The following is a 14,212-nucleotide window of genomic DNA, read 5'->3' as shown; positions in this document are numbered from 1 at the left end:
TCACATTCTTGTTTCATTATTTCATTGTTTGCGTCACACAGTTGTTGCCATGGAAACAAGATCTATAAGGTTTTGCAGGATTGCCTTTATAATGAAGTTAGGCAAATTATTAGTTCAATTAAGGGTTCAAGTGCTTGGTTGGAACAAAAACCAGCAGGGCAAGGTTCCCCCAGGGCCAGGGTTGAGAACCACAGCTGTAGACCAGGGCTGTCCAATCCTGGTCCTGGAGGGCCAGTGTCCCTTCCTTGGTTTTTGTTCCAACTGTACCCTAAATTAATTTATTGGATCAATTGATCTTCTAATAAGCACTGAATCATCTTGAAAGCACAATGGGACTGTCTGGCCTTGTCCTGTCATGGTTCAAATCTTAACCGTCTGGTTTCAGTTTGTCTCTATTGCAGAGGTAAAATTGTCATTATCGGAAGTTGTCTGTGGTGTTCCACAGGGCTCCATTCTAGGTCCCTTGTTGTTTTCATTAGATATGCTACAGTTAGGTGACATTATCCGCAGACACGGAGTGAACTTCCATTGCTATGCTGGTGATACCCAGCTATATTTCCCTAAAGCCAGGAATTTTTTCTGCCTAAGTGTTTTTTGCTACTTGACTTACAGACATCAAGCATTGGATGTCACAGAATTGAACCTTGCAGTCTCTCATCAAAACTTAAACTAGAAATTAAGAGTTTTGGCTCATCTTTGGTCCTTGTCTCTCATTTGAGAAATATAGCTAAACTTAGACCAATTATTTCTGTATCTTATGCCAAGAGACTAATGTATGCCTTTGTTTCATCTAGAATTGATTATTGTAATTCACTTTTTTTTTCTGGTCTCCCAAAACGTATGGTATTCTGCTTGCAGCTTGTTCAGAATACCACCGCTAGAATTCTGACTAAAACCAGGAAAAGTTAACATATTACCCCAGTTCTGGCCTCTTTACACTGGCTCCCCATTCAATATAGAGTTGATTTTAAGATTTTGCTGTTAAGTTACAAGGCTCTGAATGGATTAGCACCTAGTTATTTGCAGGAGTTACTGATCCCTGTATCTTACAAACCATACTCTTGAGATCCCAGCATGCGGGGCTGCTGGTTATTCCTAGGGTCAACAAAAGCAACACGGAAGGTAGGGCTTTTTCTTGTAAAGCTTCTAAATTCTGGAATGTTCTACCTTCGTTTGTCAGGGAAACTGGGACCGTTACAGTTTTCAAGTCAAGACTAAAAACGCACTTTTATAAAATGGATTTATTATCTTAATGGGTTTTAGTGTAACTTTGCAATTGCTGCTTCTGTTTTATGTGTATAATGTTATTTAAATATGTTATTTAATTGGTCTGATTATGACAGTTGTATGTGTGACATGCCATACAAATGTACTGTGGTTTGTTCTTTTTTTTCGGATATTTACTGTACAGTGCTTTGAGATACTTTGAAACTATACTGAAATGGCCTGAAAGAGCTCTTTAAAAAAAAAAAAAAAAAAAAGTGGTAGAATTGAAAGAGAAGTTTGGCAGTCCATACAGCATACAGTACATCAGAAACAGATCTGTACATGTGCTTATATTTGCGCATTGATGCATTACTATTGTTTTTTTAATGCTTTTGGTTGATCTGTCAACTCTCTACGCATACCGTAGGTGAACCCTTGAATATAGCATGTCTTCTATTTGTGGTATTATGGGTTACTGGTTAAGATTTTTTTTATCATCAAGTTTTTTAGAAGTATTCAAGCTGGGTTTATTAGCAGAACTTGTTAGTCAATGTATTGTGCTTCTTGTATTGAATTTAATTTTGAATGACAATTTTATACCCAAGTACCATGCTACAACCTAATTGTTTTGTGCCAAATTACTTTGGTGAGTGTCATGCTTTAGTATGACACATGGTTGTTATGTAGGCTACTTCAGCAGTGTATACACTATAGAGTAGTGTAAGAGCACATGGTTTTTGTTGTGGCCTACATTTAAAGGTGACCTGTGGAGTGCAGTATTGTCTGTTTTAATAGTTTTTCAGAGTCTCTAGGATAATATTGTGACCAATCACGGTTTCTAAATTATGATAGGTCTCCTAACCTGTCTAGTCAATAAGATATAAATCATGTACCACTACTAAGAGGTTTTAGGACATGAAGGAACTGGCAGACTAGGTAAAAACACGACCCTCCCAAGATTATGAACTCGGCTATACATCCTAGAGCAAAACCCATATTGAAATACTAGGCAATAAAGTGGTTTGTAATGTTTCAGTTCTTTTCCAAATGTTTTTTAATCCCCCTTGAAATTTTCATTTTTTTTGTTCTGGTGTTACATGCAAATATCACGGGAACCTGTTTTGTGTTATGCAATATCAGCTTCTAAATCTGCTTATCTAATGTGATTTAAAAATACATAAATAAATGGGCCAAAACAGGATGTGGAATTGATGCCAGTGTGCATACTTATAGATGAAAGCGTTAGATATTATGAATAACCATATTGTCCAATTCAAAAATTTATGGCATAAATCTGTTTGCACCAACTGTTTATCAAAGTTGAAAGTCGGTGCTTCAAAAATAGGTAGGATTAAAGGCTATAATGAACCATGGTAACTAAACAATGTTTTTTAAAAACTTGATAAGATCTTAAAAACACAACAGCTAGGTTTAAGAATAAACTTTGAGATAAGGGACAAACCCTTTGAAATTACAGGTGGTATGTTTTATGTTATATTTTAAACCACTGTGCTATTATCTGTTGCCAAATTATGTTAACAAAAGGCAAGAAACATCTATTTACTAGACTTTGATCATGTGTCTGAGTTAATGTACCTGTTGATACGGATCAGATCTGTTTTTCTTTCCCATGTTACAGTTGTACAAATTAATTACAAGTTTGTGTTTATTTTGCTGTTGCAACAAAAACGTGATTAGATTGAAAGAGAAAGGAATGTTGTCTAGCTACATCAATAAGGTAGCTTTCAGTACTATCTAGTAATAATTCATTATTTAGCCATAGCTGTCTACAGATATATTAAGGTTTGCAACCATGTGAGCCCAAGGATTCTTTGAAATCCATACTAGAAACCAAACAGTAGGTCTTGGTTTTCAAGGAAATACAGTACTCAAACCACTGTCATGCTGGTAACAATAAAACCCCATACATTAATAATAGGTTAACTTGTGGAAGCTAGTGTATTGTTATGTCTATATGTACATGCAACTATAATTCTACGTAACCCCTGTGGATTATGAAAGTATACATCAGTTTATAAAAAAAAAAAAGTTTGGAGCCTGTCACGCTGATATGTTTTTAAAAATAGGAAGGTTTGTGATTGAGCTGTATTTTTAACATCATTCATACATCCGCTGCTACATCTGTAAACACAAAATAATCTGTAGAGGAGTTGAATTGTCAATACATGTTTTATTTGGTTAATTGTATTGTGTAAAACAATAAATACATTGCAAAAACATACAAATACAGTGTGTGTGAATATGTTGCATTCGTTTTGTCAATTTGTGTCTTTTTGATTTTACACTTTGTAATAAATAATTAGTCATCTTAAAAAAAAGTGTGTGAGTAATTCTATTTCCATTCCATTGTCAATATCGGCAGCAAAGGGATAATTTATGATGATTGTAAAATAAGCCTATGAGTGAAGGTTAAAGATTATATTTACAAAATATTTCAATCCTCTTAAAAAGCCTATGAGTGCATCAGTGAGACAGGGATCTTAACCTTTCAATTGTTCTGCTGATGTAGTGTTGCATGATGAGTGTGTCAAACATACCAGTTATCCTACTAGTCTCCAACAAATGGAATCACCTCTACGGGCATCAAACACTACAACGAGGCGTTAATCATTTTAACAAAGACGTTTTTGAGACAGACGGTCCTGTTACCGATGTTTATTTTAGAGGATTGCAACCAGTCCTGCAGACTTTCTTTATAATAATTGCACTGTATAGTTCAGTGTCACCACAGGGTGGCGTACCTTGAACATTGTATTCTAGACACCATAAGTAATTATATACAGACAGATTCTGTACTTACTATTACCCAGGAGAAGAGTGTATCAGTGAACCATGCCATACAAAACGTTTTATTATAAGAAAACAATATTTTAGTCAACTGGATATATCAAATATACCAAACGCGTGTGTGTGTGTGTGTGTGTGTGTGTGTGTGTGTGTGTGTGTGTGTGTGTGTGTGTGTGTATATATATATATATATATATATATATATATATATATATATATATATATATATATATATATGTATTATATATATATACAGTTTTGTTTGGAGTGTGTGTATTTTTCTCATCTGTTAAGAAAATGGTAAATCGAATTCTAAGGTATATTTGTTTATTTATTCGTTTATTGATTTTTCTATTTTTGAAAAGTTGATAAAGTACCAACAACAACGGGGTGTATTTAGGTGACAGAAAGCCAGACACTCAGAAGGTAGTCCTGATTTACGACTCTGTCGACTGTTGTATTTCCCCTCTACTCCCCCACAACCAATGGAACATAACCATGGCATTCTAAATCATTGTCTTCGGCCAAGTGCTTTGTAGATCAACCAGAGGAATTACACCTACAACGTCGGCGTGGGATGGAAACATTACAGAAAATAAAATCAGGAAACAGTTGGGGTCGTGTCCATACGTTGCCAGTAAAAATACCAATACGACACAATGTATAATTCTATTATGTTCAGTGATTGTTCACTGTACACGCTGTTACAGTCAATACATTTTATCACGTAGAAGTGTATTTGTATTTAATTCGCAACATACATCAATATTAACTAACGACTGGCACTTTACATGAAGTTTACTGTAACAAATGAAAGTGTACAGTGAGTGACTCAATGGTAAAGCACTGGTTTTAGTCCGTTTTCAGACACGCTTCATCGCATGTGTATGTGTCACTTAATTGCCAGTTTCTACGGGTGTTCCGCTCCCACTTACCAGCCACTAATGTAGTTGATCATTCATAATGCTGTAAACGTAGCCCGCGTATAATTGAAAGGTACATCACACAACTAGTCAATCTTTCGCAATGAAAACCAGTATTATCAATTCAGTTAGAGTTTTTAAACAAACAATAAGTCAAGTCAATAACACTGTTCTACTTTAGTGACTGTCATTGTGAACAAGTAGTACGCGTTATATTTATAAATGTATCTGAACTAGGAAAGGGATGAACGAATCTCAGTAACTTTCATGCAATTTTAAAGCCTAGAACACTATCAGCCTAATTCTTTCTGAATGATTTTTTTTTTTACCCCGATTGTACCCCGACCCCCTCCCCCTTCACGTGATTCTCCATAGGAACATGCGCAGAATTCACTTTTAAGCAGAGGCACATCTGCACACACTGACGTCAGCCCGAACCTCCCCGAGTAGGCTGCCAGCTCGAAAACTTGGCTATAGGCCGGGTACTGTGATCAAGGGGACACAACTTTGCTGCCTTGCATCCTTCTTACAGTGTACTTTAATATGAAAGCTGTGTTTCGTTTCGCAAAACAAAAAAAATAACAGAAACAAAAAATAAAATAAATAACACAACCCTACGATTTTTTTTAATATATATAATTTAAAAAGTTAACTCATAGTGGGATAATAAATCAAATTAGCAGACTAGTTCCATGAGTGAATTGATAGAATTACACTTGCTGCCAGGTCAGATGCTGCAGTAAAGAGCCCTTTTTACAAATACAGTAGCGGGGAGACTGCAAAATTACTTTTGTCGGCAAGAAGATAGTTCTTATAGGTTTAAGACGAAAGGGAAAAGAAAAGCGAATGCAGTGAATGGGTACGGGACTTCTGTGCAGGCAACTCTATTGTCTGCGGTCTATACAGCACAGCTCCTGACATTGAAGATGAAAACGGTAACTATCGCTTTACTTGGTTTAACAATACCGATCTGGCTGTAACCTTGTCTTCTAGTTCTGTTTGCTTTTGTGATTGCCTCCTTGTACGTTTTTGTAATGCACCATATATTTTAACAGTGTAGTCGCTTTAGTGCATGCTATTGTGACTGTTAACGTTAAAAAATCATGCAGGGTGAACTGGATACGTTTGAGTTGTATTTCAATCATAAAACAGCTTTGCGACTTGAAAGTTGTGTCGCTAAATCAAGCTGATGAATGACACGCAGTTTCCACATCAGATCAGCTCAAGCTGTTTTATTGATACAGTGCGATTACTGTGCAGTGATATGTTACACTTTTAATGGGCTAATCAGCTAGATGTACGCGTGTGTTTTTCATTTACTTGTGGTCACTTGGGATTTGATTGCTGCAAAAAAAAAAAAAACTTTGCAGACCGTAATTAGAAGTGAGAATAAATAGAGAAGTTGATTCTTCCCCCATCCAACTTTGATTAATTTAAACGAGGGGTCTGCTGCTGAGCTGTGTTAAGATCAAAACCCGATTTCTTTGTTATATTGTACTGAAGAGACTCTTGTTTTTATTTGAGCTGCCGGTGTAATGCATTTGGGCTAGTTGCCAACTGTCTGGGTCACACGCGTTTTATCCAAATACATTTAGCGCTGCTGTCTGGATTTGGACTGCTGGATGTTAACTAATCTAAACCCAGACCGTTTTTGAAGATCACAGCAAGATGTACAATCTCGTGTACAGTCTAACAGTATTCAGTATACTGTATTTGCGGAATGCATGATCTTTTTTGTATGTTTTGATATTAATTTAAAACCACAGTCCAATAGTATAGGTTATATAACATCACAGTTCGATTAAAAAAAAAAAAAAAGAAAGTAATTATAATGGACTTTCCAGATAGATATATCAGCAACAGTAGAATCTTATTATTGTATTCACACTGACAACATTTTTCATATTTATTATTATTATTATTATTATTATTATTATTATTATTATTATTATTATTATTCAAGGCGACTGTCAGGCACACAGGACATATAATTTACAGTAAGTGCAAATAATGCTACTAAAACACAAAATGAAATAGGATGCACCAAGCTAGGATAAGAAGAGATTATGTCTACAATAACATAATAGAAGTGCAATAGTGCAAGGGTAGTGCACTAGCTGAGGATCCAGTAACTGGTGCGTAGATCAGGGAAGTCCAGTGCACAGGAGGAGGGGTAAATCATGAGATCTACAAGTGCAATTTAAACAGCTTTACCCCAGTTTGGCTGTAAACGCATTTTCTTCACTGGCCAACAGAGAAAATAAAACAGTAGCCCATCATAGTTTATTCTAATATAGTTAACTGTTACACACTGCCAGTGTGTGTTTAAAAATGCACTGTATTCAACATTGATATAGCATTTCGATTTCAAGACCACTTCACTAACATACTTTGCAGACAAAAATGAACCACACCCTATAAATATAGACTTATTTAGCTAAACTTAAATAAATTACCAACAAAATAAATATATACCATACAGGGGAAAAGAAAGTGAAAGAGTTTACCAGCGCCGGGGAAAATAAGCAAACACTGCTGGGGAAGGGCAAAAATAATATAAATACAACTTCCAAAAATCACTAACAGAAAAAACAACACTAACTGTTCCTAGATAAAGGAAGTGGTGTCATAATACAGTCAACCATCGCATATCGGACTGCGCTAGGGCCAGAGTAAGGGCGGATATGTAAAATGTCAGATCAATGTTTTAAATACAATTCTACATAGCTATAACAATTACTATGTTCACACAATTATTGTTTTGAGATCCAGCTTTTATTAGGGAGCTCATCTAAATCCCTTGTTTAGAGAGATACAGGGTACTAATGCTGCCACGTGGGTGCGTGCATTCGCTGCTGAGTGACAGGCAGGAGATCGAGATGGAGGTTGAGGTTGACACACCCCGCAGGCGAAGAGGATTTATTTACATATCAACACACTGAACAGCTCACGTGACACTACCATCAATGACACACATACATTACCATACAGTGTACGAAAACTTTGGTAGTAGCTACAGTATCTGAATTAATCGCCTCTGTTCAGTAATAAACTAATGTCGCTGAAAAGGTTGATAATGGCGGATAAACTGTTAGGGCGGATACAAGACGGATTGTATATCTCACTTTACTGACCCTTCCGGTGTCACAATGTGACAGGCATATGGGCACGCGGTGTCTTCTGGGAACAGTGGTTTAACTGGTACATGCTGAAAGGTGTTTCCAATCAGCAGAAATGCGGATGAAAACTACAACTCCGTCATCCATGCATGTCAACAACATACTGGCTTTGTATTTAACTTTCACTTTTTTAATTTGCCCTTCCGTTATGGTGGGTTGCTTTTTTCCTGGTCACTTTTAAAAATCTTCTTTGGAAAAAGGAATACGAAACTGAATTATGCAATTTCTAGGTAAATTACATAAACAACTTTCTTATGGCCCCTAACAATATGTATTAATGAACCAACTCAATAATGAATTGGATTTTTATGGAATGACAATCCAATGCTTAACTTTTAAACGTAATTTATTCAAAACCCTAATTTACATATCTTTATTAGTCGTGCACTTGGCGTCGTCTACACATTCCCAGTGAAATGACCTGTTGTCAATGCCAGATGTTGCAGTGACTGGAGGCGCAGGCAGTAATTTCTGCACAACCTCTTTTTAACTTTGTCAATTTGTTCTTAGGACTAGAAGTGGTAACTCGGAAGTTTGACTCAGGGGAGTTGTTGTGATTAACACACTTTCTTCTACTGACTAAAATCTGCTTTACCATGACACAAAAACTACTGTGCACCCTTTCCTGTATGTAATATCTGCCCGTCAGTAGAGTTCTGATCATATGAAGCAACAATGCAAGACTGCATATATTATCAAAAACACTACCGGGAGGTTGCATTGTGTCTGGCAAGCCACTAGCTCATTAAAACTCCAAACCCCTAAAACAAGAGTCAACTTGTTATTAGAAAATATGCTAGTGGGCTGTTTGTTGAAAAGTGCAACTACTTTTGCAGCTGCTGAAAACAGAAGCTCTATGTTTTCCCCTTGGTTTGTTATTGTCATGTTTTATGTTTAGCAAAAATACATGTTAAAAAATGTGTTATTACATTCATTATACATTTAATTGTGTAAATGGAATTATTAGGTATATAATGTTCTTGTTTGCTGACCTGTTCCAAAACCGTATAATGAATTATGTGTAGCAATATATAAGCATTGAGATGTGCATATTCATATAATACTCTCTTGTCATTCTTTCAGGTGCTCACATGGATAATCCAGGACAATCCTCCAATGTAGCTCAGCTGCTTTGGAACTACATTAAGTTGTTTTGCTGAACCTTTTCTGCTGCTCATAGCAAGGAAATGAATCCAGACACAGAAGGAAGCAGAACCCTTTAGCGAAAGTCCAATCTAAAAAAGAAACTGGGCACGTGGACCAAGTTGAGGAATAACAAAAAAGGAAAATAATAGATGGACTTGTTATGGTGCTATACTGGATTAAAGGAATGTGTTTAGCCCCCCGGTAGCCTCCCTCCCCCAAGTCAGAACTTCTCTACATTATGGAAATTTTGTGTAAGATGTTGACTTGGATGTTGAGCCTAGTCATGGCTGCTTCTGAATTTCATAGCGACAACAGACATTCACACAGTTCCCAAGGTAGGCTTGTGTTACCAGCATGTCTGTTTTTTTTTCACTGTGTGCATGGTTTCAACAGATTGCACCTTCACCTGGATAATTCCACAAAAACCTGTTCAATACAAAAGCTGTATGAGCTCCACCTAGTATACAAGCCTGTACTTTCTAAGTAATTCAGATTGATATTAATAATTACAGTTCCTTTTCAGAAGGACATTTAAGGAAAGTGAAGGAATGTACCTCTGTTTTGGTTGCCACGAGTAAAATGTCTTAGAATTTGAATTGTTAAAGAAATAATCTTTATGCATTCGGTTTGAAATAGCAGTGAAACGAGCTGAAGTAATGTTTGTAATTTGTGTTATCAGAAAAGGTCCAATCATTAAGTTCAGAAATGATTGTTGAAACTCATCACTGTCTATTTTCTTATTTAGTAGAAACCTGCTTCTATTAGAGTAATTTGGTGAGTCTGTGTGTAATTTTCATGAGTGAAAGCTTGTGGATGAAGTGGATTTGACTAATGTTTCTAGTACTTGTCACGTCCTGTTTTTTCTTTCACGCCTACTTCTTTGACGGGCTCACCTTGTGATCACAAAGAGGAGTTCCTTTCTTACCTTGAGCACTACCAGCTGACAGTCCCGGTGAGAGTGGACCAGAACGGGGACTTGATGAGTTATACTGTGAAACACAGCAGACACTTACGGCGAAGGAGGAGTGTGGACCCCATCGACCAGGACCTTGCAGAATCCAGGCTGTTTTATAAACTCTCTGCATACGGAAGGCACTTTCATTTAAACCTGACACTGAACACTCATTTAGTGTCCAAACATTTTATTGTAGAATATTGGGCTAGAGATGGACCAGAGTGGAGACACGATTTCATGGATAATTGTCATTACATTGGATACCTACAAGATCAACAGAGCACAACAGCAGTGGCTTTGAGTAACTGTAATGGTTTGGTGAGTAGATTTTTTTAGTCATATAAATATCCATGTATTGTAATTGTAATATAAAGTGAGACATGTGCTGTCAAACGGGCTGGACATCCAGGTTTTCAAGTATATCCAAAGGTAACTTTTATGTTTGTACTATTTATCCTCTTTGACGCAGTATATATATAGATGTTTGAGATTAAACTTTTTTAAGGGTTATTTATTTTTATTTTTCCTTTGATTAAATCTTGACAACAAACAGAAATAAAACATGTACTCCCAAACAGATGCACATGGCTAATTTGCATATAGATCTTGGCAGGATAATAGCCTGGTATCATTTCAAGTTGCCACAGAAGTTTACAGTATTTAAAAAAAATAAAAAATTACAAAACAAAAATTAGTGGCTGAAGCTTTTGAAAGGTTCTTCATCACTTTAGTTTGCTAAATTGCCATATATATATATATATATATATATATATATATATATAATATATTTTTTTTTTTTTTAAGTGATATATACATATATATAATTATAAAGTATTTAAAGCAGATATGGTCAGCAGAGGGATTATAAAGTATTTAAAGCAGAAGAAATGTGGCAAAGCTTATTAAAAAAAAAAATTATGTAAACTGAAAAATTAACTTGCAAATTTGCCAAACTTTTATAAAGACTTTTCGGAAATGAGGTGCTTCATTGCCAATTTCCACCATTATCTTTTAAATCTGTAGAGAAGAGAAAGCGACATGCTGTCATCTTAACAGCCTGTTATAAAAGCAATTGAGTGTTTCCTGCAAAATAACTATGTTTTTCAGACAATTTAGACAACATACCTGCCAAGTCTACTGATTTAATCAGTTTATTGGGAGACTATGTAGAGTGCCCAGTTGCCATTTTTAAATTTCACCCATCTAAGCTGCAAATAAGGTGACTGTGTTGGTGAGTGCTGTGCAGAATTCAAAGCCAGCATGTTATGGAATTTATAAATGTGTTGCAAACTGCTATTAAGTTCTTCACTCCAGACCAAAGGCATCAGGTATAGATAAGCACCTACACAAATGTGACTGTGACTTGTCCGAGATCGCATTTTACACAGAGCCACTAACTCATTGAAAGCCTTTGCACTAGAATACTATTCTTTTGACAAACATATGTTCATTGTAATTATACTTATTTTTTTATTTTGTTTTGCATTGACATATTGTGCACCTGCCATATGTAAAACATATTCCATGTAAATTGTTTTATTTGGTTAACTGGTTAATTGATTGCTTATCAGTTTCAGCATTTGAGCCAACCCGCAAGCTTTCCAATGACAGTTATAATTCTGTATGCAAACTGTAACTCTTGTTAGACACACATAGTATAAGCCTGTACTTCCTAAAAAATTCAAATTGATATTAATAATTACAGTTCCTTAACAGAAGGACATGTAAGGAAAGTGAAGGAATGTACCTCAGTTTTGGTTGCCACGAGTAAAATGCCTCAGAACTTGAATTGTAATTGAAACCGCAAGCCCATTCACAAGCAGGTGTTGTGTTTGAATAATTTGGTGCTTTGTTTCATACTTTATAACCTCTTTTTCAATGCTCTGTTTTTCAACAAGCATGGTGTTATTACAACAGAAGAAGAACGGTATTTTATTGAGCCATTAAAGAATATATCTTCCGGAAATTCCAGTGATTTAAACTTTGAAGAAGGACAACCCCATGTTATTTATAAAAAATCTTCTCTTCGGCAACAGCAACACAATGGGGATTCAAACTGTGGCATTTCAGGTAACTAGCATGATATACAGATTACTTGATTGTTTATTAATAGACAGCTAGATAAACTCTAGATGCAGTTCGGTATAGATAGATAAATTATACAATTTATTGCATGAGAAAGCATTTCTTATAAAATATGTTATTCTGAATGTGATGCATGCTATCTATTGTACAATGTCGTGCCATAATCGTGATTGTTTTGCTATTTTAACTTGTGTGTTTTGCATCATAAAGCAACTGGAAAATGTGACTGAACATCTCTCTCTCTCTCTCTCTCTCTCTCTCTCTCTCTCTCTCTCTCTCTCTCTCTCTCTCTCTCTCTCTATATATATATATATATATATATATATATATATATATATATATATATATATATATATATATATATATATATATATATATATATATATATATATATGTACAGTGGCTTGCAAAAGTATTCAGACCCCTGACCAATTCTCTCATATTACCGAATTACAAATGGTACATTGAAATTTCATTCTGTTTGATATTTTATTTTAAAACACTGAAACTCAGAATCAATTATTGTAAGGTGACATTGGTTTTATGTTGGGAAATATTTTTAAGAAAAATTAAAAACTGAAATATCTTACTTGCATAAGTATTCAACCCCTGTGCTGTGGAAGCTCCCAGTTTGCACCGATGAAAGAAATTGCCCTAACGAGGACACAATTACCTTACCATTGGCCTCCACCTGTGAACCATTAAAGTTGCTGTCACATTTTCTGGATAAAAACCCCACTGTTGAAGGATCATTGGTAAGGCTGTGAATCTGAAGGAAAATGAAGACCAAAGAGCATTCTACAGAAGTTAGAGATAAAGTAATACAAATGCATAGATTAGGGAAAAGGGTACAAAATAATATCCAAGTGTTTGGATATCCCAGTGAGCACAGTTGGATCAATAATCAGGAAGTGGAAGCTGCATCACACCACCCAGGCACTGCCAAGAAAAGGCCGTTCCTCAAAACTCAGTGCTCAAACAAGAAGGAGACTTGTGAGAGAAGCCACAGAGAGGCCAACAATCACTTTGAAGGAGCTACAGAGTTCAGTGGCTGGGAGTGGAATAATGGTGCACCAGTCAACCATATCAAGAGCTCTGCATAACACTGGCCTGTATGGGAGGGTGGCAAGAAAGAAGCTGTTACTCAAAAAGTACCATCTGAAAGCACGTCTGGAGTTTGCCAGAAAGCATGAAAGTGACCCAGCTGCGATGTGGGAAAAGGTTTTGTGGTCAGATGAGACCAAGATAGAACTTTTTGGCCAAAACTCAAAGTGCTATGTGTGGCACAAACCTAACACTGCCCATGCCTCAAGACACACCATCTCTACAGTGAAGTACGGTGGTGGCAGCATCATGCTGTGGGGATGCTTCTCATCAGCAGGGACTGGGCATCTTGTTATAATTGAAGGAAGAATGGATGGAGCAAAATACAGGAAAATACTGCAAGAGAATCTGCTTCAGTCCACTAAAAAACTGAAGCTTGGGAGGAAATTCACCTTTCAGCAGGACAATGATCCCAAGCACAAGGCCAAAGCAACATTGGAGTGGCTCAAGAACAAAAAGGTGAATGTCCTACAGTGGCCCAGTCAAAGTCCTGATCTCAGTCCCATTGAGAATCTGTGGCACTATTTGAAAATTGCAGTCCACAAGCGTCGTCCAACCAACCTGAACAACCTGGAGCAAATCTGCCAAGAAGAATGGGCCAAAATCACTCTGAGACTGTGTGCAAAGCTGGTACATACCTACCCCAAAAGACTTATAGCTGTTCTTGCAGCGAAAGGTGGCTCTACCAAATATTAATGTGTGGGGTTTGAAAACTTATGCAAGCAAGATATTTCAGTTTTTTATTTTTCTTAAAAATATTTCCCAACATAAAACCAATGTCACCTTACAATAATTGATTTTGAGTT

General features: G+C 36.2%; 1 protein-coding gene across 1 annotated transcript in view; it reads left to right on the top strand.

Moving 5' to 3' along the window:
* Nucleotides 1-5,460: 5,460 nt before the first annotated feature.
* Nucleotides 5,461-14,212, top strand: part of LOC121316924 (A disintegrin and metalloproteinase with thrombospondin motifs 6-like) — an 86,348-nt gene continuing 77,596 nt past the window's right edge. Inside the window, exons 1-4 of the mRNA XM_041252306.1 lie at nt 5,461-5,872; nt 9,200-9,597; nt 10,171-10,535; nt 12,116-12,287. Of these exons, the coding sequence (XP_041108240.1) occupies nt 9,501-9,597; nt 10,171-10,535; nt 12,116-12,287 (634 nt within the window). The 5' untranslated portion in view covers nt 5,461-5,872; nt 9,200-9,500. The remainder of the gene's footprint in view (nt 5,873-9,199; nt 9,598-10,170; nt 10,536-12,115; nt 12,288-14,212) is intronic.

Source organism: Polyodon spathula, chromosome 1, assembly GCF_017654505.1.
Source record: "Polyodon spathula isolate WHYD16114869_AA chromosome 1, ASM1765450v1, whole genome shotgun sequence".
Classification (NCBI taxonomy): domain Eukaryota; kingdom Metazoa; phylum Chordata; class Actinopteri; order Acipenseriformes; family Polyodontidae; genus Polyodon; species Polyodon spathula.
The sequence above is the reverse complement of the archived record's forward strand: the minus strand, read 5'-3'. Positions and strand labels throughout refer to the sequence as shown.